General features: G+C 44.5%; 2 protein-coding genes across 3 annotated transcripts; one reads left to right on the forward strand and one right to left on the reverse strand.

Moving 5' to 3' along the window:
* Nucleotides 1–1375: 1375 nt before the first annotated feature.
* Nucleotides 1376–16724, reverse strand: LOC121567061 (porphobilinogen deaminase-like). 2 transcript variants are annotated; one of them, XM_041877004.2, is made up of 15 exons: nucleotides 16538–16724; nucleotides 15680–15783; nucleotides 15430–15483; nucleotides 14889–14961; nucleotides 13702–13751; nucleotides 13443–13498; nucleotides 10983–11060; nucleotides 10502–10579; nucleotides 10321–10396; nucleotides 10051–10164; nucleotides 8273–8311; nucleotides 4206–4325; nucleotides 2119–2172; nucleotides 1926–2012; nucleotides 1376–1791 (listed from the first exon to the last, which is right to left on the reverse strand). In XM_041877004.2, exons 2-15 carry the CDS (start codon nucleotides 15704–15706, stop codon nucleotides 1618–1620), a joined length of 1080 nt encoding a protein of 359 aa, XP_041732938.1. In that variant the 5' UTR covers nucleotides 15707–15783; nucleotides 16538–16724; the 3' UTR covers nucleotides 1376–1617. The 2 variants fall into 2 exon arrangements, with proteins under 2 accessions (XP_041732938.1, XP_041732937.1); XM_041877003.2 differs by lacking the exon at nucleotides 16538–16724 and having other exon boundaries at nucleotides 15680–15819.
* Nucleotides 16725–19532: 2808 nt separating this feature from the next.
* On the forward strand, nucleotides 19533–27480 carry LOC121560688 (coatomer subunit delta-like). Its single transcript, XM_041873610.2, has 10 exons — nucleotides 19533–19877; nucleotides 21094–21357; nucleotides 21651–21830; nucleotides 21940–22145; nucleotides 24252–24413; nucleotides 24596–24761; nucleotides 25018–25165; nucleotides 25310–25418; nucleotides 25663–25867; nucleotides 26006–27480. Exons 1-10 carry the CDS (start codon nucleotides 19875–19877, stop codon nucleotides 26093–26095), a joined length of 1533 nt encoding a protein of 510 aa, XP_041729544.1. The 5' UTR covers nucleotides 19533–19874; the 3' UTR covers nucleotides 26096–27480.
* The last annotated feature ends 394 nt before the right edge of the window (nucleotides 27481–27874 follow it).

A 27874-nucleotide genomic window follows, 5' to 3' on the forward strand; every position in this document is an offset into this window, starting at 1 on the left:
AATAAAGGAGTGGTTTTGCAGGTGGTGACTACAGACCACTTCTCAGTTCCTATGCTGATGTTTTGGTCACTTTTGAATGCTGGCGGTGCTTTCACTCTAGTGGTAGCATGAGACGGAGTCTACAACCCACACAAGTGGCTCAGGTAGTGCAGCTCATCCAGGATGGCACATCAATGCGAGCTGTGGCAAGAAGGTTTGCTGTGTCTGTCAGCGTAGTGTCCAGAGCATGGAGGCGCTACCAGGAGACAGGCCAGTACATCAGGAGACGTGGAGGAGGCCGTAGGAGGGCAACAACCCAGCAGCAGGACTGCTACCTCCGCCTTTGTGCAAGGAGGAGCAGGAGGAGCACTGCCAGAGCCCTGCAAAATTACCTCCAGAAGGCCACAAATGTGCATGTGTCTGCTCAAACGGTCAGAAACAGACTCCATGAGGGTGGTATGAGGGCCCGATGTCCACAGGTGGGGGTTGTGCTTGCAGCCCAACACCATGCAGGACGTTTGGCATTTGCCAGAGAACACCAAGATTGGCAAATTTGCCACTGGCGCCCTGTGCTCTTCACAGATGAAAGCAGGTTCACACTGAGCACATGTGACAGACGTGACAGAGTCTGGAGACGCCGTGGAGAACGTTCTGCTGCCTGCAACATCCATCAGCATGACCGGTTTGGCGGTGGGTCAGTCATGGTGTGGGGTGGCATTTCTTTGGGGGGCCGCACAGCCCTCCATGTGCTCGCCAGAGGTAGCCTGACTGCCATTAGGTACCGAGATGAGATCCTCAGACCCCTTGTGAGACCATATACTGGTGCGGTTGGCCCAGGGTTCCTCCTAATGCAAGACAATGCTAGACCTCATGTGGCTGGAGTGTGTCAGCAGTTCCTGCAAGAGGAAGGCATTGATGCTATGGACTGAGCACATCTGGGACATCATGTCTCGCGCCATCCACCAACGCCACGTTGCACCACAGACTGTCCAGGAGTTGGCGGATGCTTTAGTCCAGGTCTGGGAGGAGATCCCTCAGGAGACCATCCGCCACCTCATCAGGAGCATGCCCAGGCGTTGTAGGGAGGTCATACAGGCACGTGGAGGCCACACACACTACTGAGCCTCATTTTGACTTGTTTTAAGGACATTACATCAAAGTTGGATCAGCCTGTAGTGTGGTTTTCCACTTTAATTTTGAGGGTGACTCCAAATCCAGACCTCCATGGGTTGATACATTTGATTTCCATTGATACTTTTTGTGTGATTTTGTTGTCAGCACATTCAACTATGTAAAGAAAAACGTATTTAATAAGATTATTTCATTCATTCAGATCTAGGATGTGTTATTTTAGTGTTCCCTTTATTTTTTTGAGCAGTGTACTTTGTATCCCTCATTTACTCAAATGTTTCCATTATTTTGGCAGTTACCTGTACATTAATGTTCTGGCACTCCAAGCAGGCTCAATCAAACTCTGAATAAAAACACATACTATTCAAACCCAGGTCTGGTGGTGCTGACAGTGCTATTCAATATCATGAGTCCTCAGTCAGCCATGTGTGAGCTTTAATATTAGTGTGGACTACCGGTGAGTGCAGGTTACACCTCCAGACCCAGCTGGGGGCACATAGAGTGAGTTTATTGTGCATCGTTGAGCTGCCTGGCCACGGTAAGGATCTCCTTAGCCCCTTTACTCAGCAGTAGATTGGCCAGGTCTAGACCAAGCTTCTCAGAAGCATCCTGGGCCGGGCCTGGCATTTTGTTCGCTGTGATGCCAGCGCGCTGGACCCCCTCATCCACTTGCTCTTCCACCTACCACAGAGGAAAAACTATTTAAATAAACCAAATAAATATGCCCTGAGAAGGGAGCCCCTTGGTGAGCTGATATGTTTAATGAGAAGAGTTCACTTGTGTTCTGACTGGGAGTTAGAAATCAGTAGTCTGACCTTATTGTCTGAAGCAATGCCGGTCTGCATGGTCTCCTTGAGACTGTCTGAACCATCCAGGCTGTACACTGCACCCGTCAGGTAGAGCTGGGGTTAATAGAACACAACAGTTACAAAAACATACACGCAGGTACGCAACCATGGATATGCAATGACACACAGGCACACGTTAGCAAATGTCATAAGCCCTTACCTGAGAATCCTTGACTTCAGTGTGGACAGCAACTGGTACACTGCAACCCCCCTCCTACAACAAGCGAAAGTGATTACACTGGAGTGTAGACAGTCAAATATAATGGGACATACAAGAAAATATAGACAATTGGTTAAAGGGGGTAATCTGCAGTTGCTGCATAATTTTTTTTATGATAAATTAATACAATAAAATTAAATGGTATTCGTCACATGCTTCGTAAACAATAGGTGTAGACTAACAGTGAAATGCTGACTTATGGGCCATTCCCAACAATGCAGAGAAAATAAAATAGAGAAATAATAGAAAAGTAATACCACGTAATAATAAAAGTAATAATAAATACACAATGAGTAATGATAACTTGGCTATATACACTTGGTACCAGTACCGAGTCGATGTGCAGGGGTATGAGGTAATTGAGGTAGATATGTACATACTGTTTAACTAGGAATAAAGTGATTATTCAACAGGACAGATAATAAACAGCAGCAGCAGCGTATGTTATGAGCCAAAAAAAGGGTCAAAGCAGATAGTCCAGGTAGCTATTGGTTAACTATTTAACTAACTATACTGAACATAAATATAAATGTAACATGCAACAATTTCAAAGATTTTACTGAGTTACAGTTCATATAAGGATATCAGTCAATTTAAATAAATTCATTAGGCCCTAATGTATGAATTTTACATGACTGCACAGGGGTGCAGCTATGGGTGGGCCTTGCAGGGCATAGGCCCACCCACTTGGCAGCCAGGCCCACCCACTGGGGAGCCAGGCCCAGCCAATCAGAATGTGGAGGTCCTGGGCTGGCGTGGTTACACGTGGTCTGCGGTTGTGAGGCCGGTAGGACGTACTGCCAAATTCTCTAAAACAACATTAGAGGCAGCTTATGGTAGGGAAATTAACATTAAATTATCTGGCAACAGCTCTGGTGGACATTCCTGCAGTCAGCATGCCAATTGCACGCTCCCTCAAAACTTGAGACATCTGTGGCATTGTGTTGTGTGACAAAACCGCACATTTTAAATTGGCCTTTTACTGTCCCCAGCACAAGGTGCACCTGTATAATGATCATACTGTGGATGGATTATCTTGGCAAACGAGAAATGCTCACTAACAGGGATGTAAACAAATTTGTGCACAAAATTTGAGCTAAATAAGCGTTTTGTGCATATGGAAAATTTCAGGGATTTTTTTTTCAGCTCATGAAACATGGGACCAACACATCACATGTTGCGTTTATATTTTTGTTCAGTTTATTTAGCAGTCTTATGGCTTGGGGGTAGAAGCTGTTCAGGGTCCTGTTGGTTCCAGACTTGGTGCATCGGTACCATTTGCCGTGCGGTAGCAGAGAGAACAGTTTATGACTTGGGTGGCTGGATGCATGAAGTTTTAGGGTCTTCCTCTAACACCGCCTGGTATAGAGATCCTGAATGGCAGGGTGCTCGGCCTCAGTGATGTACTGGTATACTGAAATGATTTATACCCATTGATTCTCGAGGAATATAATTTATAAATGCCTCATGAGCTTAGTTCAACTGTCGTACCCCATCAGAACACAAAATATAAGCTTGCCTCCAAACATGCTTAAAACTATCATTTTTAAATCTTAGATGGTCAGTCCTTGCATTCATAGCTCTGTCTACGAATTTGTGAGTGGTTACATTTCTCCAGACACATCCCTCAGCCTTTTACCAAAATAAAGGTGGGGTGGATGCTTTGTGATTGTTTCAATTCCGGATTGCCCCTTTAAGTACTGTTTATGTGACATAGTTATAAAGCCTAACATTATTTTTATTTTTGTACTGTAACGTCTTCTACTTTCACTTGCAATAGTACCTCAAAGGCCGGTTTCCAAGACAAAGATTAAGTCTCGCCCTAGACTAAAAAGTCATTTCAATGGTGATTCTCCATTGAGCATGCTTTTTAGTCCAGGACAAGGCCTAGGCTAATCTGTGTCTGGGAAACTGGTCCTGTATGAGTATCTATATTAAGTAGCATCGACAATGCACTAGCAGCCAACAATTCACAGATACAGTGGACACACTATAATAAAACATCTAGGAGACAGAGTGAGACTTGCCAGTCGTCTGAGGAAGGCTCGCTCTGCTATACAGCGCAGGACCGTGTTGGGGTCGTGCAGAACAGACACCATCTCCAGGATGTCCTTGTCTCTGGCCCGCACCTCAATGGCAAGTGCCCCCTGGAACACAGCCAAGCAATGGACCCTCAGTCAGTTAAGACCACGCTGAAAATTCTAATCCTCACATACAGTGGGGAAAAAAAGTATTTAGTCAGCCACCAATTGTGCAAGTTCTCCCACTTAAAAAGATGAGAGAGGCCTGTAATTTTCATCATAGGTACACGTCAACTATGACAGACAAAATGAGGAAAAAAAATCCAGAAAATCACATTGTAGGATTTTTTATGAATTTATTTGCAAATTATGGTGGAAAATAAGTATTTGGTCAATAACAAACGTTTCTCAATACTTTGTTATATACCCTTTGTTGGCAATGACACAGGTCAAACGTTTTCTGTAAGTCTTCACAAGGTTTTCACACACTGTTGCTGGTATTTTGGCCCATTCCTCCATGCAGATTGTCACGATCGTCAGGGAGAGACCAATGCACAGCGTGATGAACAAACATACTTTAATAGTTAACGTGTAAACAAGATACAAAACAAGAAACGACTCGTGAAGTCCACGGTGACAATGACCGAACACGGAACAAAAACCCACAAACACAAAGGGAAAACAGACAGTTTAAATATGGCTCCCAATCAGAGACAACCAGCCAACAGCTGACACTCGTTGCCTCTGATTGGGAGTCACTCAGGCAAAACATAGAAATAGACGAACTAGAACCCCCAACATAGAAACACACCACATAGAACACACACACCCTGGCTCAACAACTAGAGTCCCATAGCGGACTGCGACCGCGCCTCAAAAAGAGCAAAACAGGGGAGGGCTGGGTGGGCATACCTCCTCGGCGGCGGTTCTGGCTCCGGGCTTGCCCACCACCCTCCAACAAACCCCCCATAGCGCCCCTGGTCCGGTCTGGCCCCGCTGGCTAGAGCTGGACTGGACGTAGCAGGAGCGGTTAGCTTCAACTCCGTAGTGGAGCCGTTGACCGGTACCTGGTTAGGCACCGTGACCCAGGCACGGGTTGTGCCGGACAGACGACGCGCACCCCTGGCTTGGTGCGTGAGGCAGGAAAGGACCGGACCTGGCTGACGATACGCACCCCTGGCCTGGTGCGTGGAGCAGCAACGGGCCTCACTGGACTGACGACTCGCACCCCTGGCTTGGTGCGAGTGGCCGGAACGGGCTGGACCAGGCTGACGACTCGCACCCCTGGCTTGGTGCGAGTGGCAGGAATGGGCTGGACCAGGCTGACGACTCGCACCCCTGGCTTGGTGCGAGTGGCAGGCACGGGCTGGACCAGGCTGACGACTCGCACCCCTGGCTTGGTGCGAGTAGCAGGAACGGGCTGGACCAGGCTTACGACTCGCACCGTAGACTTGGTGCGAGTGGCAGGAACAGGCCGGGCCGGGCTGGCGATGCGCACCGTAGACTTGGTGCGAGTGGCAGGAACAAGCCGGGCCGGGCTGGCGACGCGCACCGTAGGCTTGGTGCGTGGAGCAGCAACGGGCCTTACCGGGCTGGCGATGCGCACCGTAGGCTTGGTGCGAGGGGCAGGAACAGGCCGGGCCGGGCTGGCGACGCACACCGTAGGCTTGGTGCGGGGAGCAGGCACGGGCCGTGCCGGACTGACAAAGCGCACCACTGACTTGGTGCGGGGAGCAGGAACGGGCCGGACCGGGCTGGCGACGCGCACCACAGGCTCGATGCGAGGAACAGGAACAGACCGGACCGCACTGGGGACACACACCTCTGGCCCTACGCGGGGATCAGGAACGGGCCGGACCGGACTGGTAACACACCCCAGTACCTCTCGCCGTGCCTCCACACTTTCCTTCCCCTTAGTGACCAGTGGCCCCCTTAACATGGCGGCCTCCTCTGCCAACCCGCTGGACCGCTCTATCGCGGCCTCCTGCTGCCCCGACGTCGTGAGCCCCCCCCTAAAAAATTTCTGGGGGTCTCTCCTCCCCGTGGGCCAGGCCTCTATAGTTTTCGCCCAACTCTCGCTCTTCTGCCTCCAACTCCAGCCATTCTGCTCTTCATTAGGCTTGACCCAGTCGAGACTCTTCCTCCACTGTTCCCAAGTCCACCCTCTCTGCTCTTCACTCGGCTTAGCCCAGCCGAGACCCCTACTCCATCGATCCCAAGTCCTTCCTCTCTCCTCTTCACGCTGCTTGGTCCAGTTTTGGTGGGTTTTTCTGTCACGATCGTCAGGGAGAGACCAATGCGCAGCGTGATGAACAAACATACTTTAATAGTTAACGTGTAAACAAGATACAAAACAAGAAACGACTCGTGAAGTCCACGGTGACAATGACCGAACACGGAACAAAAACCCACAAACACAAAGGGAAAACAGACAGTTTAAATATGGCTCCCAATCAGAGACAACCAGCCAACAGCTGACACTCGTTGCCTCTGATTGGGAGTCACTCAGGCAAAACATAGAAATAGACGAACTAGAACCCCCAACATAGAAACACACCACATAGAACAAACACACCCTGGCTCAACAACTAGAGTCCCATAGCCAGGGTGTGACACAGATCTCCTCTAGAGCAGTGATGTTTTGAGGCTGTCGCTGGGCAACACGGACTTTCAACTCCCTCCAAAGATTTTCTATGGGGTTGAGATCTGGAGACTGGCTAGGCCACTCCAGGACCTTGAAATGCTTCTTACGAAGCCACTCCTTCGTTGCCCGGGCGGTGTGTTTGGGATCATTGTCATGCTGAAAGACCCAGCCACGTTTCATCTTCAATGTCCTTGCTGATGGAAGGAGGTTTTCACTCAAAATCTCACGGTACATGGCCCCATTCATTCTTTCCTTTACACGGATCAGTCGTCCTGGTCCCTTTGCAGAAAAACAGCCCCAAAGCATGATGTTTCCACCCCCATGCTTCACAGTAGGTATGGTGTTCTTTGGATGCAACTCAGCATTCTTTGTCCTCCAAACACGACGAGTTGAGTTTTTACCAAAAAGTTCTATTTTGGTTTCATCTGACCATATGACATTCTCCCAATTCTCTTCTGGACCATCCAAATGCACTCTAGCAAACTTCAGACGGGCCTGGACATGTACTGGCTTAAGCAGGGGGACACGTCTGGCACTGCAGGATTTGAGTCCCTGGCGGCGTAGTGTGTTACTGATGGTAGGCTTTGTTACTTTGGTCCCAGCTCTCTGCAGGTCATTCACTAGGTCCCCCCGTGTGGTTCTGGGATTTTTTGTGATCATTTTGACCCCACGGGGTGAGATCTTGCGTGGAGCCCCAGATCGAGGGAGATTATCAGTGGTCTTGTATGTCTTCCATTTCCTAATAATTGCTCCCACAGTTGATTTCTTCAAACCAAGCTGCTTACCTATTGCAGATTCAGTCTTCCCAGCCTGGTGCAGGTCTACAATTTTGTTTCTGGTGTCCTTTGACAGCTCTTTGATCTTGGCCATAGTGGAGTTTGGAGTGTGACTGTTTGAGGTTGTGGACAGGTGTCTTTTATACTGATAACAAGTTCAAACAGGTGCCATTAATACAGGTAACGAGTGGAGGACAGAGGAGCCTCTTAAAGAAGAAGTTACAGGTCTGTGAGAGCCAGAAATCTTGCTTGTTTGTAGGTGACCAAATACTTATTATCCACCATAATTTGCAAATAAATTCATTAAAAATCCTACAATGTGATTTTCTGGAGAAAAAAATTCTCAATTTGTCTGTCATAGTTGACGTGTACCTATGATGAAAATTACAGGCCTCTCTCATCTTTTTAAGTGGGAGAACTTGCACAATTGGTGGCTGACTAAATACTTTTTTTCACCACTGTATACAGTGCCAAAAGGGGTCTTGGCCGAAGGCCTGGTGATAATGGGTTATTAACTCTGATATACCCTTTCAGGGTAAAATATTCAGTTTTAACAACTGTTTAGCATTTTTTGTTATTACACAATGGAATAAGGACCACAGGTATAAGAGTTAAAGTTGCCAATGTTTCCTTCATAAAATACATCTACCCACCTGTCCAACAGCGTACATACAGTCCTCAGGGCCCAGGATCTGCAAATGCAAAGACACAAATTAAAGATACAGTGCATTTGGAAAATATTCAGAGCCCTTCACTTTTTCCACTATTTGTTACATTACAGCATTATTCAAAAATTGATAAAATTGTTTTTTTTCCCCTCATCAAATCTACACACAATACCCCATAATGACGAAGCAAAAACTGTTTTTTAGCAAAATGTTTATTTATTTAACTGAAATACCACATTTACATAAGTATTCAGACCCTTTACTCAGTACTTTGTTGAAACACCTTTGGCAGTGATTACAGCCTTGAGTCTTCTTGGGTATGACGCTACAAGCTTGGCACGCGTATTTGGGGAGTTTCTCCCATTCCTCTCTGCAGATTCTCTCAAGCTCTGTCAGGTTGGATGGGGAGTGTCGCTGCACAGCTATTTTCAGGTCTCTCCAGAGATGTTTGATCGGGTTCAAGTCCGGGCTTTGGCTGGGCCACTCAAGGACATTCAGAGACTTGTCCCGAAGCCACTTCTGCGTTGTCTTGGCTGTGTGCTTAGGGTCGTTGTCCTGTTGGAAGGTGAACCTTCGCCCCAGTCTGAGGTCCTGAGCGCTCTGGAGCAGGTTTTCATCAAGGATCTCTCTGTACTTTGCTCCATTCATCTTCCCTCGATCCTGACTAGTCTCCCAGTCCTTGCCACTGAAAATCATCCCCACAGCATGATGCTGCCACCACCATGCTTCACCGTAGGGATGGTGCCAGGTTTCCTCCAGACGTGACGCTTTGCATTCAGGCCAAAGAGTTCAATCTTGGTTTCATCAGACCAGATAATCTTGTTTCTCATGGTCTGAGTCCTTTAGGTGCCTCCTGGCAAACTCCAAGCGGGCTGTCATGTGCTTTTTACTGAGGAGTGGCTTCCGTCCGGCCACTCTACCATAAAGGCCTGATTGGTGAAGTGCTGCAGAGATGGTTGTTCTTCTGGAAGGTTCTCCCATCTTCACAGAGGAACTCTGGAGCTCTGTCAGAGTGACCATCGGGTTCTTGGTCACCTCCCTGACCAAGGCCCTACTCCCCCGATTGCTCAGTTTGGCCAGCACCTGGAAGAGTCTTGGTGGTTACAAACTTCTTCCATTTAAGGATGATGGAGGCCACTGTGTTCTTGGCGACCTTCAATGCTGCAGAAATGTTTTGGTACCCTTTCCCAGATCTGTGCCTCGACACAATCCTGTCTCGGAGCTCTACGGACAATTCCTTCGACCTCATGGCTTGGTTTTTACTCTGACATGCACTGTCAACTGTGGGACCAGAATATAGACAGGTGTGTGCCTTTCCAAATCATGTCCAATCAATTGAATTTACCACAGGTGGACTCCAATCAAGTTGTAAAAACATCTCAAGGATGATCAATGGAAACAGGATGCACCTGAGCTCAATTTCGAGTCTCATAGCATAGGGTCTGAATACTTATGTAAATAAGGTATTTCCGTTTTTTATTTTCAATGAATTTACACACATTTCTAAAAACCTGTTTTCGCATTGGGTATTCTGTGTAGATTGCTGAGATTAAAAATAAATAAAAAATCTGAATAAGGCTGTAACGTAACAAAATGTGGAAAAAGTAAAGGGGTCTGAATACTTTCCGAAGGCACCGTATACAGTAGGCTTACATTTTGTCTAAAAAACACATACAATTGAATCTTGATGAATTAAGATTAATTTTGATTTATCTCTATGGTATGGACAAAGTGTTGTAATGTGGAGTGTTGGATGTAGCTACCTGGCTGACTCGGCTCTCCCAGCCCATGCGACAGAGTCCAGCTGCAGCCAGAATAATGGCAGAGAAGTCGTCCTTTTCATCCAGCTTCTTCAACCTTGTGTTGAGGTTTCCTCGCTGGAAAAAACACACTAAGGAAACAAACTCACAACTCTCTATAGATGTATTCATTACTGATATGATGTGCATCAGATTCGAAATAAAGATTCTGTTTTGATCTTTCGCTATACTGTGAGTGGCAGTGAGAGAAAGTAGCAGTGAGAGAAAGGATACAATATCTTTAAACTCCAGGTGGGGGAATCTTTTCTTTAGCTGAGCAGCCCGTCGCAGGGAACTTGTGCCTATCACACTATGAAGAAAACCCATCAAGATCAATGTCGAGCCACTCCTTTGAAACAGAATGGAAAATAATCTTCAAACAATGTCATGAGTAAAATTCAACTGTGTTTCGTACCTCTTGTCGGGCAGGGTGTCGAGGGATTTTCCCATGTTTTTGGGATGCAAGACCACTGCGTCATGGGGGTTCTCCCGCCTTAAAAGAATAGGAAGCAAAAAAACGATTTACCATGAAAATATCGGAGGCTACTTCATTCCACAGTAGTGGTGAGACAATCCTACTTCAATAGTCCATATTCAGATAGTGATTCACTCTAGTGCGCTTGGAGTATTCAAAATAAATGTATATACACATAGCTGGCTAGCTAGATCATGATTTCAAATCTACATTATCAATTAAATCTATGTGTAGGAACCTGTAAAAACTTTGAAAGAAAGATATTTAAATATATTACAATATGTGAGTAAAACTGATAGTGTTTCACACCAAATCAGTATGTTCAAAGGTTTGAACACCAACAAAAGAGTCCCATATGAATTAGGACAGTGTGTTTGATTTCTCTGTGGATCCTTACAGAGGCACTATTGTGTCGACTTACTTTAGCACAGCTCCTATGGTAAAGCCAGGAGGTAGAGTTGTGGGCAAGTCCTTCAAAGAGTGGACCACCAAGTCTACCCTATAGGAGACACAACACAACAGAGTCATTTATTTAGCAACACTTCAGAGTGAAGACTCTGGACATAAACACCTGCACAGATCAAAGTCTTGAAGACATCAATGGTTTTGTCTGAAGTTTTGAAGCTACTCAACATGTATGCCATTACATTGTAATAAAGGAAGTACGTCAACAGCAGTAGCTTTCCAGATTAGGGCTGATAGTAATGTAGCCTACAGCTTGAATGTACAGTGCCTAGTGAGTGTCTACTCACCCCTTGCACAGTCTCCACATTTTGCTGCCTTTAAATGAAAATTGATTAAATTCGATTTTTTTCCTACTGATCTACACAACCAACTCCACATTTCCGAAGTGAAAGAAAGTTATAGAATATTTTCCAAATTAATGAAAAGTAAAAAACAAAGATGTCTTGATTGCGTATGTCTTTACAGCCCAGAGTTAATACTTGGTGGAAGCACCTTTGGTAGTCATTACAGCTGTGAAACAATTTGAATCAGATTCTACAAACTTTGCAAAACTCTAAGGGCAACATGTAGCCATAGATTTTGTCAAAATGTCTCAAGCTCAGTACATTTGGTTGGGAGTCATTGATGGACATTAATATTCAAACCTTGTCTCAGATTTTCAAGCAGATTTAAGTCAGGACCGAGACTGGACCATTCAGGAACACTCAACACCTATTGTAAAGCCATTCTGATGTGTGCTTGGCATTACAATTTGTGTACTGTCCCGCTGAAAAATAAAACTCTATTCCAGGTTTAGGTATTCAGAAGCCTGAGGCAGGGTTTCGTGTAACTTTATATGTGGGCTTTTCTCCTTTCATATATGAATATACTTTTTCTATTTTACCCCCTTTTTCGATCTTGTCTCATCGCTGCAACTCCCCAACGGGCTTGGGAGGTGAAGGTCGAGTCATGCGTCCTCCAAAACATGACCCGCCAAACCGCGCTTCTTAACACCCGCCCGCTTAACCAGGTAGCCAGCCGCACCAATGTGTCGGAGGAAACGCTGTTCACCTGACGACCGAGGTCATCCTGCAGGCACCCGGCCCACCACACGGAGTCGCAAGAGCGCGATGAGCCAAGTAAAGCCCCCCGGCCAAACCCTCCCCTACCCGGACGATGCTGGGTCAATTGTGCTCCGCCCTATGGGACTCCCGATCACGGCCGGTTGTGATACAGCCCAGGATCGAACCCAGGTCTGTAGTGACGCCTCTAGCACTGTGATGCAGTGCCTTAGACCGCTGCTCCACTCAGGAGGCCCCTTTCATATTTTTTTTATCCTGAAAAACTCCCCAGTCCCTGCCGGTGACAAGCATACCCATAACCTGATGCTGCCACCACAATACTCGAAAACACATATGATTAACAACATTGTATTCACTCCACATTACTAACCTGTATGACAAAGTGAAAATAATGAAGCCTATTTTAGAAAAGCCACTCCAAATCATCCATTCTGTTTGCAACAAGGCTGTGAAGTAATACTGCAAGATAACACTGCAAAGAAATGGACTTTTTGGCCTAAATTAAAAACTACAGGCTTGGGTCAAATCCAATACAAACACAACACAGAGTCAAGCATTGTGGTGGCAGCATCATGTTATGGGTATGCTTGTCACCGGCAGGGACTGGGGAGTTTGTCAGGATAAAATAAAATATGAAAGGAGCAAAGCCCAGGTAAAAAGTTAGAGGAAGACCCGCCTCAGTCTTCTGAAAAGCTAACCAAGGGATAGAGTTTAATTCTTCAGCGGGACAAACACACAATTTTTTGTCAAAGACACACCAGAATGGCTTTTCAAGAGGTGAGTATTCATGAGTGGTCCAGCCTCAGTCCTGACTTGAATTTGCTTGAAAATCAGAGACAAGGTTTGAATATTGCTGTCCATCAATGACTCCCACCCAAATTTACTGAGCTTGAGCCATTTTGACAAAAACAATTAATAAATGTTGCCCTTAGAGTTGTGCAAAGTTGGTAGAATCGTATTCAAAATGATTCACAGCTGTAATGGCTACCAAAGGTGCATCCAACAAGTGTTAACTCTGGGGTGTGAAGACATACGCAATCAATACATTAAATTAATTTTGAACATTTTCTATTATATTTCTTTAACATTGAAAATTTGGAGTAGGTTGTGTAGATCGATAGGAAATAAATCAAATGTATTCCCATTTGTGATTACATTTTAAGGCAGCAAAATGTGAAGCCTGTACAAGGGTTGTGTAGACCTTCACTAGCGACTGTCTATTACAAGGCTTATTCACACACAAGAGACCACTATAATCACAATTTTTTTGACAACAACATTTTTCTTGACAACACCCAAGCCTGACAAGTGGATCCAGCTGAAATGCCAGCTCCCGGTGACAAAATTAGACTTACTCGTTCCTCTCCAGAGCAGTCTCCAGTTCTTTGGTGAAAAGGCTCTTCTCTCCAATCTGCATTTAGAAAGCAAATAGGTTACTAACTGTTAACCCCATAACATTTTCAGTTCAGACCATAAGTTTATATGTACACAATGGAGAAAATACTGTATATTCTCATGCCAGTGTTTTTTGCACACTACTGAGTCCAGTAAAATGAACAATTTGGGAACAATTTAGTTCTCATGAGGCACGCTTTAGTATATAAACAGATTTACCTTTGATAATGCTGTGTCAAGGATTTTGTCCCCTGTTGTTGTCATGCCAACTGAAACAGAAAGACAAGGACATATTGAAAGTGATATAGTCATTTAATTAATGTATTGTACATATCTTATTGGTGATGCATCTCCATAGTCATAGATTACTGCACTATAAGTAACAGAACATACAGGTAACTGCAAAAAATAAAGGAAACACCAACATAAAGTGTCTTAATAGGGTGTTGGGCCAGCACGAGCCAGAACAGCTTTATGCACCTTGGCATAGATTCTACAAGTGTCTGGAACTCTATTGGAGGGATGCAACACCATTCTTGGGGCGGCAGGTAGCTTAGTGGGTAAGAGCGTTGTGCCAGTAACCGAAAGGTCGCTGGTTCTAATCCCCGAGCCGACTAGGTGAAAAATCTGTCGATGTGCCCTTAAGCAAGGCACTTAACCCTAATTGCTCCTGTAAGTCGCTCTGGATAAGAGCGTCTGCTAAATGACTAAAATGTCAATGTAATTCTTCCACAAGAAATTCCATAATTTAGTGTTTTGTTGATGGTGGTATAAAACGCTGTCTCAAGCGCCGCTCCAGAATCTCCCATAACTCTTAGATTGGGATGAGATCTGGTGACTGAGACGGCCATGGCATATGGTTTACATCGTATTCATGCTCATCAAACCATTCAGTGACCACTCTGCCCTGTGGATGGGGGCACTGTTATCCTATGGCGGCATAGCCATGGAAGCCCAAAAATTGCCTAAATAATGGCCTGCCCAGCCTTTTTATACATGACCCTAAGCATGATGGGATGTTAATTGCTTAATTAACTCAGGAAACACATATATGTGGAAGCACCTGCTTTCATTGTACTTTGTGTCCTTCATTTACTCAAGTGTTTCCATTATTTTGGCAGTTACCTGTATAAAACCTTTTTTTCATACACTCTTAGAAAAAATGGTTCCAAAAGGGTTCTTCGGCTGTCCCCATAGGAGAACCCTTATTGGTTCCAGATAGAACCCTTCTGGGTTCTAAGTAGAACTATTTTGGTTTCCAAGTAGAGTCCTCTGTGGAAAGGCTTCTACATGGAACACAAAAGGGTTCTTCAAAGGGTTCTCCTATGCGGACCGCCAAAGAACCCTTTTAGGTTCTAGATAGCACCTTTTTTTATAATAGTGTATTGCGGGACACCTGGACTCACCTATTTCTAAGTGGACATCGGGGTACAGTCCCTTCAGCTTTTCTGCAATGCTGTCCGTCTGAATACGAGCCAGCTGAGGTCAACAAATTAACAGAAATCAATTCAATTTGGATGACATAATTTGTGTGTCTGCATTTTGGATGGTTGGTTTCTAGCTAGTTCACTTCTTGGATAATATTGAATATAATATTCAAGAAGCAAATATTCAGCCGTGCGTCACCAAATCAGTGGGACATGAGCATAAGAGGCTGTAGCAAAAGGCTAGACATTAGTGAAGCAGTGAACAAACTATATCTGTTGCAGGAGGTGCAGAAGTCCCTGACTGCTGTATCTGAGGGAACAGAGAGGGGAACCTTATCTGATAAGGAGTTGCCACGCTCTGTGCCCCCCATTCAAAAGCTTAAGCTGTTTCGCCATTCAAAAGTTTAACTCTACAGTAGTTTCACTGACACTGGAAAAATAGTTAGTGTGAAATGACATTACCTGAAAAAAAAAAAAAAAGAAGCTATTTGGTTCCACTCAACCACCAAAGATATCTTACCTGGCTCTTTCGGGTTCCAATTCGTATGACCCGGCTAACTTTCCCATTCCCATCCTGTTGGAAAAACATGAAAGCAATACATTACAACAGCCATTTTTCCAATAATGGAGTTTTTAAACTTCTACTTGTAGTTGCAGTTCATGGCAGTTATTCCCTTCGTATTATGTCAACTCCTTTCACTGTAAGCCACATTTAACTGCTCCATATAACAAAATATATATAAACTCTGCTTAAATTGCTTTCCTCTTACCCTGATGTACTTATAAGGTCCCTCCATAGTTCTCAGTAAACCTTAGCTTCTCCACGCAGAGCAGCACTTTGTGTCGTCTGTAGAGCTGTGAAAGCCTGCTGTGTCTATGTGGGGAGCAGGGGCAAGTCATATAGCCTAGCCCTACAGATACTGAACAACTATGCCTCTTAACTTCCTACACACCCATTTCCCTGGTCCTAGCTGATAAGTCAAGAGTGCCGATTCATTGTGTCAGTTATTATGAGCAGGGAGGGGTAGTGATGGACTTTAGAAAGATCATTTGTTTAGGTATTTTCCAAATGGTTATGAAATTGACATGTACTGTATGTATGTGGAAAGCACCGATATGAAAAGGATAGATTTTTCTGTTTTAATCTGATCCCATTCAAAGCTGGCAACCTTTAGGTTTTATAGGACAAGACAAGAGTTGACCCACTGGATAATGCAAACATATAGTACAGCAGCTATAGAAGCTCTGACAGGCAGCAACATCATATTATGCAGTTATTTACAGTTAATTTAATGAATGAACTCCCATAATTTATATTGCAGGAACTGTCAACCTGCCATTAGAAAGGAATAGCTAAGACATAACATTACATTATATTAGCTTCTAATCTACAGGTTCAATGGGTGTGGCTGCTGATGGTGAGGCACACGTTATTTGTAATGAAACCCTTTGATATATGAGATGTATTCTCCAATGGTAGAGCTCCGAGGTGCAGAAAGGCGCGTGAGTAAACCAATCAGGGCGTTCCGGGTTGGCTGTAAAAACGGCGCATGCCTCACTGCGCGGAATATTATCACTGAGGTATGAATGTTATGAAAGAGTGCTAGCTAATTAGCCAAGTCTCTCACCTGGAAATTATTCTCTCTCTCGACGTCTTAGAGTGGCAGTAATGATCAGCGAGTATTGTCTTTGTCAGTGACAATTATTCCCGACCTGCAATCCATGAGAATATAGCTAATTCCTTGTAAACAGGGATGAAAAGGGCATATTATTATTTAAATTAGTGTAAATTGTGCCGACTGCCGGTGCCCTTCTGACGTCACGCCACGGAATTTCATTTAACTTCCGTGCGCTTTGGCTGCGTTCACGAACAGCTAAAAATGCTACTTGCAAATGTGTTCTTGGTCACACAGTAACCGTTTGAAAACAGCCCTATTTGTTGATTTTCTTATTAAGGTGTTTTATCGATTTAAAGTTCATTTCACTAGGAAAATGAGCCAACTTACTAAGAATGGCCTTTTTTGTACATTGACAATTTATAAGTAAAATGTGCGCAGCTGACCACTGTCTTCTATCGAGACCATTGTCATTGAGCAATAAAAGAAAGGGTCAAGACTGGAGAGCTAGCTACTTTCTATTTAGCCTATTTCTAGTTTTTTTCTCTTTACAAAAACGTGTTCAAGCCAGAGATAGATTAGATGGATATAACCCGTTTTAGCATGGACATTGCCATTGAGGGCTTCCATCATTCAAAGTAGTCAACTGGGTGGTGATTCCTATGAGTTGGGAGCAATCAGCCAATCAAGAAGAAGAAAATTGAATACTTTAAAATGGAGATAGCCTCAATGGCGCTGCCCTGGATGTCGATTAAGGCAGCCCCTCGCACCTCTCTGATTCAGAGTGGTTGGGTTAAATGCGGAAGACACATTTCGGTTGAATGCATTCAGTTGTGTAACTGACTAGGTATCCCCTTTCCTTTCCATGCTATCATAGACGCTATAATGGCACAGATATAAAGATAAGTCCTCTATCGAAGAGGCAGGGAGGGATGGTGATGAGCTGAGACAGGCGGTAAAATGACGGACAAGAAAAAGAGGAAGAAAGTAAAACATATTATGAATAAATATGGAGTGGGGGATTGCACAATCCTTCTGGAAGATCTGGTGAAGGAGAAGATGGTGGACAAGAAAAAAAGGAGAAAAGTGGAATATGTTTTGAGTGAATATGGAATGGAAGATCTCATAGAACTTTTGGAAGAGCTGGAGGAGTAAATTGAACGTGACGAGAGTGAGGATGATTTAACTGTGGTGGCAGGTGCAGTGATGACTGCTGAGAAGAAGTTGAGTGTCGAGGAAAGCAGTGTGGTGAGGGAGGTTGGCGTCAAGTGCAAAAAGAGGGATACATGCTCCAGTAGTTCAGAGATGGAACCTGGCGAGAGTGAGGATGAAGTACCTGCGGTGAGGACCGCCGAGTTCAGGCCTCGTCCCCAGGATGATAAGGATGATTCTGGCCCAGTGGGAGTGAGATTTATAGAGAGAATGGATCCTTGCATTTTGGCTGATCCATATGTGGTGTCAGGTTGAGTGGAGAAGAGGTTGGTGAAGGTAACTCGGAGTGGACTCGTGATGATTTATTGTGTTTCCTCCGCCCAGAGGGAGCGGGCACTCCGGATTACACGATTAGGGACAAGAATTGTGACTTGCTTTGCTCTTCGGATCAGGGTGCTGTTGAAAGGAGTGATAACGGGGTTGCATTAAGTGTTGAGGGGGAGCAATTGAAATAGAAGATTCCCGGTGTCTGCGATGCCCTTCGTTTGGCGAGACGTAGACATTGTCTGTCATGTTGAGTCTATACCAGATTATGTCAAGGTAGGAAGTGTCAGTTGTCCCGTGAGAGTTTTTGTTCCGACAACACTACGGTGTTTTAGGTGTCAAGTTTATGGGCATGTTGCAGCAGTGTGTAGGAGGGAGATGCCTAGATGTGAGAAGTGTGCCGGAGGGCATGAGATGAAGGAATGTGTGGTATCAGTGGAGAAAGTTATACAGTATGTGTTAGTTTTGGGGGTGCCCATGGGGCTGGAGATCAGAGGTGTCCGGTGAGAGAAAGGCAGATTGAGGTAGCCAGGGTTAGAGTAGTACAGAAAGTGTTTTATGCCGAAGCAGTGAAGAGAGTGGTAGAGAAAGATGGGTACAGTGTGAGGGATCCTGAGAAGATTTGTGTGAGTAGGCAAAGACCAAGAGAGAGTGATGGGAATAATATGTGCTTCAGTAAGGTGGGCTTTTTAGCATTATAGCCATGGCTGTCAATTGTATTGCAGAAATGGATCGAAAGTCACAGAAAATAGAGGTTGTGGTGGCAGAGAAGTACTTGGGATTGCGAGGATTTACTGCAATACAGCTGCAGGGGGTGTTGAGTAATAGTGTTATGTACTCTCAGACCATGGGTCTGGAATAGGACTAGATATGGTTAAGTAATGGAATGCAGTGGTGGATTATTTAGAGAGTGCTAATAGTTGGCAGGGCAATTTAACTTTTTCCCAACTTTGTATTACCGCATCAAATAATGTAATGTAGGTAGGCCGTGAATGGCCTCACACACCAGTACACTAGGTGGCGGTGTATGAACCTAAAAGTTGGATAAGATCCGCCAACCAAATTCCAAAGAAGAGTATCTATCCAAAATGTTTTATAACTAAACCGAAATAGACCACAGCCTGTCGTTTCCAATGGGAACAAGTGAGTCATAGTGGGCAGAACACGCAAAGAAGTGGGCAGAGCCAAGTACGAGCTAGCGAGATCCTATATTTCCGTTAGGGAAGGCTTACTCTGTGAAGTGCGCATGTGCAATAACTCAATTCGCCTTTGCGCTCCTTCTAAACAACGCGATTTTTAAAAACGTTTGTAAAGTGTAAAGTCTACAAAACTTAGTTCACTCTGTTCATAACATATTCTAGTTTTGGGAACAGAAAACTGTATTGAGATCAAATGTTTCTTCGATGAGAAAATGTGCAGAATCTCGGCCAAAATCCATCTCGTTCCATCTTCTCCCACTGCTGGCCAGTTGGCTTCCTGTCACTACCAAATTTGGTAGATCAAATATTTGGTAGTGAGTGGAAATGCCAAGCGGATGCTTCACATTTATACATCCGGTGAAATATCTGTCTCATTGTTCTATCTGTGATCTATCGCAATGGTTCAAGCACACATCGCGCAACATTTGACGTTGTGAAGTTTTCCACGACAAAGCGAGCGAGTGGTTTATCAAGGAAGCAACTCCTCTGGTTGGAGACGTGGCTCTGCCTAGCTGCCATATTGAAGCAACCCACGGTGAAGCACTACTAGCAACAAACAGCTTAGCTAGCTATCCAACTATATTTTCGTTCTAAAGGCGCTTTAGATATACTGGAACTCGACTGAGCAAACACCATCGGAGATTGAAGATCGTTTTCCTAAATAGAGACCAAAAATGGTGAGCACAGAGACACATGTCAAGGCTTTATCTTTTCCGCTTTAGCTTGATCATGACAACAAACATTAGCTTGCTATCATTAGCTAGCCCCGCCTTGGCACAATGAAATTAAAAACAAATCAAACTTCACTTGCCAAACAACCAAAGGTAGCCAGTCAAGGTTATTAGCTAACTTAACTATGTAATGCTACTATTACTTAGCAGCTATGTATGTAACGTATCGACGTTAGTAAGCTAGCTAAGTTAACTAGGTAACTTAACGTTACCACAAATGTCAGCTACTAGTGCTTGGTGTCAGTTCAGTTAGCTAACGCTAGCTGGCTAAATTTACTAGCTAACTAGGTAGCAAGCTAGCTACAATTTAACTAAGTTAGCTAGATCGATATTTGCATTTCACAGGTTGTCTACTGTTGGCTGTCTGCTAACTGTGTTAAGCTATGTTGGCTGGTAACGTTAAATACTTTGCCTTACTAGGCTAGTTAACTAACTAGCTAGCTAATTATCAAGATATGTCAACCAATGGATCGTGGCTGTTTGACAGTGTCATTGATTTGCACAAGGTAATCTAGTAAATTAAGTCGTTTGGATCAATACGTTATCATGCCTTGCTCCTGGTATTCTGTGATGGTAAGTGACTGAAGGGGACTGTTCACCTATAGTAAATTGTAGCCAGCATATTCCGACCCTACCTTTACACTTGTTTACACACTGAGCTGTACTTGAGCTGTACTGGGGTCAGAACGCAATCCTGGTTACATTAAGACACCATTGCGCTTGGGTGAGATATGGGTCAGAAAACGTACCTCAATGCAGGGATGGGATATGCCACTGTACTCCAAATTGTACCTTTCCACACTGATACATCAAGAAAATTGAAATACTGCAATTTTTCCTGGAAAACTGCCCATTTGTCCTCATGCTAACTAGCAGTGGCATATCCCGTCCCTGCATTGAGGTATGTTTTCCAGATCATATCTTGAGCTGGCTCCACAGTGTCTTAATTTAACCACAATTGCTTTCTTACCCCAGCGCAGCTCAGTGTAAACCAGCGCAACGGTAGGGTCGGAATCTGCTTTCTAAGTAAATTGGCACATAACTACCTTTCTTGGCCAACATATTTGTACCACTTATGGTTACCCTGTCTATCACTCTGTCATCATTAATGAAGACATCCCACTTATGAACGAATGTTTGTGATTCTCTCTGCTCCCTGCAGGTGCTTTTGGCAGCGGCGGTGTGCACCAAGGCAGGCAAAGCCATCGTGTCACGGCAGTTTGTGGAGATGACCCGGACGCGTGTTGAGGGCCTCCTGGCTGCCTTCCCCAAGCTCATGGGCTTGGGCAAGCAGCACACGTTTGTGGAGACGGAGAGCGTGCGCTACGTCTACCAGCCCTTGGAGAAGCTCTACATGGTGCTGATCACCACCAAGAACAGTAACATCCTGGAAGACCTGGAGACACTACGGCTCTTCTCACGTGTGGTATGATACGATCCAACACATCTTTATTGATCCATTACACAGAGACAATGGAAATTGTTCATTTTGCGGTCATACTATCCAGGACCCACCACACAACATACCCACAAACACGACAGGCTGGGAGCAGCACAGGGGATAACCCTACGCTGTAACAGCCCACTGCCGCTTACGAGTTCAAAATTCATCCATCCCACCATTAACTTCAAATGGGATCATATCCCACTGTAAACTAGAAAGGTATTATGACTGTTGGTTTGATATTGAAGCATTCAGTTGTGTTTTTCTCTTTTCAGATCCCAGAGTACTGCCGTGTGCTGGAGGAAGGGGAGATCTCAGACCACTGTTTCGACCTGATATTCGCCTTCGACGAAATCGTGGCCCTGGGCTACAGGGAGAACGTCAACCTGGCCCAGATCCGCACCTTCACTGAGATGGACTCTCACGAGGAGAAGGTGTTCCGGGCAGTCAGAGAGGTGAGACACTTGTAGCTAAAATGCCCATAACGTCCAGAAGACGTGTGTGTGACATTACCTTATAGTAACCATGATTTGAACGTTTTTCCTCATCTGCTCGGCCCCACAGACCCAGGAGCGAGAGGCCAAGGCAGAGATGCGGCGAAAGGCCAAAGAGCTGCAGCAGATCAGGCGAGACGCAGAGCGCTCGGGGAAGAAGGTGCCGGCCTTCGGCGGCTTCGGCAGCGCCGGGATGAGCAGCATGTCCTCAGGGTCCATCATCATAGACACCATCATCGAACCCGAGAAACCCAAGATGGCTCCCGTCCCAGTCAGGTACAGAAATGATGGAATTTAGGTGTTGAATTTGATTGTGTGTATAATTGTCTTAGACTGTGCTCCAATACACAGTGATTGGCAGATAGGGCCCAGAGTTTCTCCTGATAACGTGACCAGGGTGGGAAATTAACTTTTTGGTCCAACAGCCACTGTGCCAGGCACATTTTTTTGTTGCCATAATTACACCAAAAATCACAAAGGCTGAGCATGCTTTGTAATGTTTCTAAAACAAGAAATGTGTTAGTAGTAAGAAGTAATGTGGTATATTGCTCCATTCAATTTCATTTTTGTGACCTGAGTCTTTTAACTAATGTATGTTAAAAGCAATCATTTAGTTACAATAGTAAAACAAATAAACTGTTCTACAACTGAACGTTAAGAATCAACAAAGTGCCTGCCCTGTCACAAAATGCTGAGTGATACGACTTATTTATTATTATTTTAGTTCAGGGCTCAAACACTGACATTTTTTACAAGGAGTACATAAGTTGATATTTATGAGAGCACAATTAAAATATGCGAGTGTTTTAATGATAAGACATTACTAAAAGTTTATGAATAAAAGGTTTTTGGAGTGTTCCATGCTCAATCAAGCACAATGTACCCTGAAATATTTGAGTCATTAGGTGAGACAAATGTTCAGCTGCTCCTTTAAGGGGGGCCATTACCGTGGTAACTGCACTCAGTGTCTGTCAGAGAAGATTGAGCATTTCTGCGCTAGCAACAGACAGTTGCAGCAAACTCTAAATAATATTGGAAAAACAACCTAGCGTGTGAACAAAACGATGTAACTAGACAAGAAACATGAGGACAAAGTCACACTTTAGTCACACTTTCGTCAATTCGACCAACTTCTACATTTGGGCTTTGGATTGAAAAAAACTGTTCCCAAATGCTTTGTGTAACCATCCACCAATGTGGCTGGTGAAATAAATTATTTCCAGTCAATGCCCAAAATTCTACCCGCATTTAGCGGGTGTTGATTTCCCACCCTGTGCCGACGACACAACAGTGGTAGGCCTGATCACCGACAACGATGAGACAGCCTATAGGGAGGAGGTCAGAGACCTGGCCATGTGGTGCCAGGATAACAACCTCTCCCTCAACGTGACCAAGAAAAGGAGATGATTGTGGACTACAGGGAAAAAAAGAGGACTGAGCACGCCCCCATTCTCATCGACGGGGCTGTAGTGGAACAGGTTGAGAGCTTCAAGTTCCTTGGTGTCCACATCACCAACGAACTATCATGGTCCAAACACACCAAGACAGTCGTGAAGAGGGCACGACAAAGCCTATTCCCCCTCAGGAGACTGAAAAGATTTGGCTTGGGTCCTCAGATCCTCAAAAAATTCTACAGCTGCACCATCGAGAGCATCCTGACTGGTTGCATCACCGCCTGGTATGGCAACTGCTTGGCCTCCGACCGCAAGGCACTACAGAGGGTAGTGCGTACGGCCCAGTACATCACTGGGGCCAAGCTTCCTGCCATCCAGGACCTCTATACCAGGCGGTGTCAGAGGAAGGCCCTCAGAATTGTCAAAGACTCCAGCCACCCTAGTCATAGACTGTTCTCTCTGCTACCGCACGGCAAGCGGTACCAGAGTGCCAAGTCTAGGTCCAAAAGACTTCTCAACAGCTTCTACCCCCAAGCCATAAAACCCCTGAACAGCTAATCATGGCTACCCGGACTATTTGCACTGCCCCCCCACCCCATCTTTTTATGTTGCTGCTACTCTGTTAATTATTTATGCATAGTCACTTTAACAACCCACATGTACATATTACTTCAACTACCTCAACTAGCCGGTGCCGCCGCACATTGACTCTGCACCGGTACCCCCCTGTATATATAGCTTCCTACTGTTATTTTATTTTACTTCTGCTCTTTTTTTCTCAACACTTTTTTGTTGTTTTATTCTACTTTTTTATTAAAAATAAATGCACTGTTGGTTAAGGGCTGTAAGTAAGCATTTCACTGTAATGTCTGCACCTGTTGTGTTCGGCGCATGTGGCCAATAAAATTTTATTTTATTTGAACTGACCATGAAAAACTCTGGGCCACAGATACAGAGGCTGGTACTGACGATCGTGTGTCTCCCACAGGCCGACCGGATCCAGCAAAGCCCTCAAGCTCGGCGCCAGGGGGAAAGAGGTGGACAACTTTGTGGACAAGCTCAGGGGAGAGGGGGAAACCATCACGTCCAACACAGGGAAAAGGCCTTCGCTTGCATCCAATGTCCTACCACCACCAGTTAATGTGGAGAGGTACATTATTCTTGTTTTTAAATTTTTATTTTTGATAGTAAGCCAAGTTTATGCATCTGTCTTTATCTTCCATTCAATGTCTGTGCATGTGCTTTACTATTGACATAATTCCCATGTGTGATTGCAATGTGTGTGATGATAACCTCAATCTTAACCTTGACACCTGTGTATGTTTTCCTCAGTGTCCACATGAGAGTTGAGGAGAAGATCAGCCTGACCTGTGGACGTGACGGCGGTCTACAGAACATGGAGCTCCTGGGCATGATCACCCTGAGAGTGACTGATGACAAGGTCGGCCGCATCCGTTTGATGGTCAACAACTACGACAAGAAGGGAGTACAACTGCAGGTGAGTTGTTCAGATCCAGACTGACCCATGACCTTTTGGAAATACTCCTGGATGGTGTTCAGTAGGGCACAACATTGCGAATCCAGTGTTCTTATTTGACTAGTAACCCCAGCACCATTTCAAAATGTTTCTCCCTGTGTGCTCCTACTGAACACGGCGCAATGTATTAGAAGATTTCTGTAACAATTCATGCCATATCAGAGATATAACGTATGTCCACTGTGTTGGAATTGATTGTATCTTCCCTGGTATTTAGACACATCCCAACGTGGATAAGAAGCTCTTCACTTCAGACTCTGTGATTGGTCTGAAGAACCCAGAGAAGTCTTTCCCCCTCAACAACGATGTGGGGGTACTGAAGTGGAGGCTCCAAAGCACAGACGAGGCCCTCATACCTCTAACCAGTGAGTCTCATTCCAATGCCTTTCTCAACCTGTCATCCTACCGGCACCATCTGTGATCTGGAATTATTGTGGTATGTTTTATGATTTATTTAGTGTTAACTATAGTCTATTTTTAAATGTCATTGCGCCTTGTTTTGTCTGTAGTAAACTGCTGGCCTTCAGAGAGTGCTACTGGCTGCGATGTGAACATTGAGTATGAACTGCAGGAGGAGAGCCTTGAACTCAACGATGTAGTTATTGCTATCCCAATCCCGTGAGTACATGGGTGATGAATTTTCTTGTAATGTGTTGAGACTGTATAACAACCTTGCTTGGTTCTCTTTTGGCTGGTTTCCCAGAGACAGATTAAACATAGCCCTGGACTAAGAAGTATGTGCAATGGAGTTCCTCCATTGAGGTAGTTTTTAGTCTAAGACTATGCTTCATTTGTGTCCGGTAAACCAGCCCAAAGTTGATGGTTGCGTTGTTTACAGTATTGGGTGTATTTCCTGGTGCAGGTCTGGAGTTGGGGCACCTGTGGTAGGAGATGTGGACGGAGAGTATAAGCACGACAGCAGACGGCACGTTCTAGAGTGGATCCTACCCGTCATAGATGCCAAAAACAAAAGCGGCAGCCTGGAGTTCAGTGTCACCGGGCAACCCAACGACTTCTTCCCCGTCAACGTGTCCTTCGTGTCCAAACGCAATTACTGCGACATACAGGCAAGTTTCAGCTTTTTTTACGTTGAAGCTTACTATGGACATTTAGTCCTACAGTCAATGATGGAACACAATGCTCTTGCTGACATTGTTATCCCTGCAGTTCACTGGTCACATTGCCTTTTTCTCCTATTCCCTCAGGTTGCCAAAGTGACTCACGTAGAAGGAGACGCACCAGTAAAATTCTCTTTAGAAACTTCGTTCCTCGTCGACAAATACGAGATCCTGTAAAAAAAAATCTACGTCAAAGCTCCGGAGAAGAGAAAATAAATACTTGCCTGCACACCCGCCTGTGTAACATTTGAGACTGTACACATCAACAGGACTCAGCCCTTCAAAAGCCCTTCCTGCGGCGGAGCGCATTATTGGTGTATTTATGTTTTTATGAGCGAGAAAAGGATCTACAGTATATTTAGAGTTCAATTTAACGAGCAGCGAAACATGCTGTTATTCGCCGAGGAGAGGCAGGAAGTCACAACACAATGACTAAAGGGGAAGCAGAGGAGAGAGATGGGTGGTGCTCTTGTTGAGGGGGGAACGGTACTAGCTACAGACAAGCATCAAGGACGTGTTCACTAGGACACACAACAGAAAATATTTCACAAAGTTTTGGAACGGAAAACGAAAAATGATTTATTTCTAATTTGCGGAAAACTAAAATTAGCTTTCTAATTATACAAGTCCAGGTAGTCCCTCCCTGATTCAGTCAGTTTTCTTCCATTTGGTGCATAATGAACATGACCCTGTTGTGTTTGCTGAGGAGCTGGTCAGTATTCAGCTGGTTCATCTCCCTGCTTTTGAGGTTGAGTAATTAAAATCATCCCCACCTCCAAAGAATCATGCATCCTCTACCAGAGACATTTGGTCTTTTATACATTGAACAATAAACATTGGACCAGATTTTGAAGAAAGCAGGACTACCCAAGTGGTCTTTCATGTTTAAAAAAAAATAATAACTGCAGGCTCACCAGAAATCAGTTTTACCCACTAAAGGCAGGATTCTTCATTAGATTGATTCATCTGAATATGTTGCTTGAGGTGTTGGCTGTGGTATTGAGAAACCGTTAAGATGGAAAAGAGAGCATGAAACCATGAAAATAACAGCCAATTCACAAGGCAAACCACTGCATTTGTGGCTATAGGAGTTCTTGAAAAGTAATAATTTAAAAGCTCCATGGCAAGCTCACCGTTTACTGTTTACAAACGTATCAGTTGTTGAAAAGGGAGATCCGATCAGTATACTGTGGTCCATAATAGCTCTGTGTTCTTCCTTCTGTCATCAAACCAACATCAATAGAGGGAATACTGTGGTCCTATTGCAAGGAGGATTCTGCTGCCAGTGACACCATCTCCCTCTGATGACTCCAGTCAGTCATTTACTCCCATGACGAGCGAATGCTCTTTAAAATCCACTTCATCATAAGGACAACATGTAGTGGTTTCATATGGTTTTGTTTCAATGTTTTGTTTGTATTCCCAGAATTTTAATGCTAATGGATTTTGAAGATGGCTAGATGGGACATTTTAACTGTAAAGAAATACAGAGGGGGAATCACAACATTCCAGTATAAAATGTGAAGAAAAAAGTATATAATTGATTAAAGTGTATTATTCAACTTTGTGGTCTTTGTCTATTTCTATTTTTTTGGATAATTAATGCATTTCAATGACGTTATAGACAGGTTGGTTGTTTAGCAACAAAACTGAAGCATGTGCAACTATGGGGCAAAACAGATTGGGTTGGCTTGGATTGTTGACAACATGTAAACTATATTTTGTCTACAATGTTTATTGAAAACATACATTTTCACAGTGAGCACTTGTCTCAAATACATCATTACAGTTGTTGGTTAGCCAGCTAGTGAATTTGAGCCATATTAGTATAGACGTGACATCCGTCAAAACACCTGAAAACAAGACATGGTATCAAAAACAAGATAAAACTAGCTGAAACGAATCACCTACGATTCCCCACATGGCAGATTGTCATTGTGCCTCGTTTTCGTGACT

Source organism: Coregonus clupeaformis, chromosome 5 (genome assembly GCF_020615455.1).
Source record: "Coregonus clupeaformis isolate EN_2021a chromosome 5, ASM2061545v1, whole genome shotgun sequence".
Classification (NCBI taxonomy): Eukaryota; Metazoa; Chordata; class Actinopteri; order Salmoniformes; family Salmonidae; genus Coregonus; species Coregonus clupeaformis.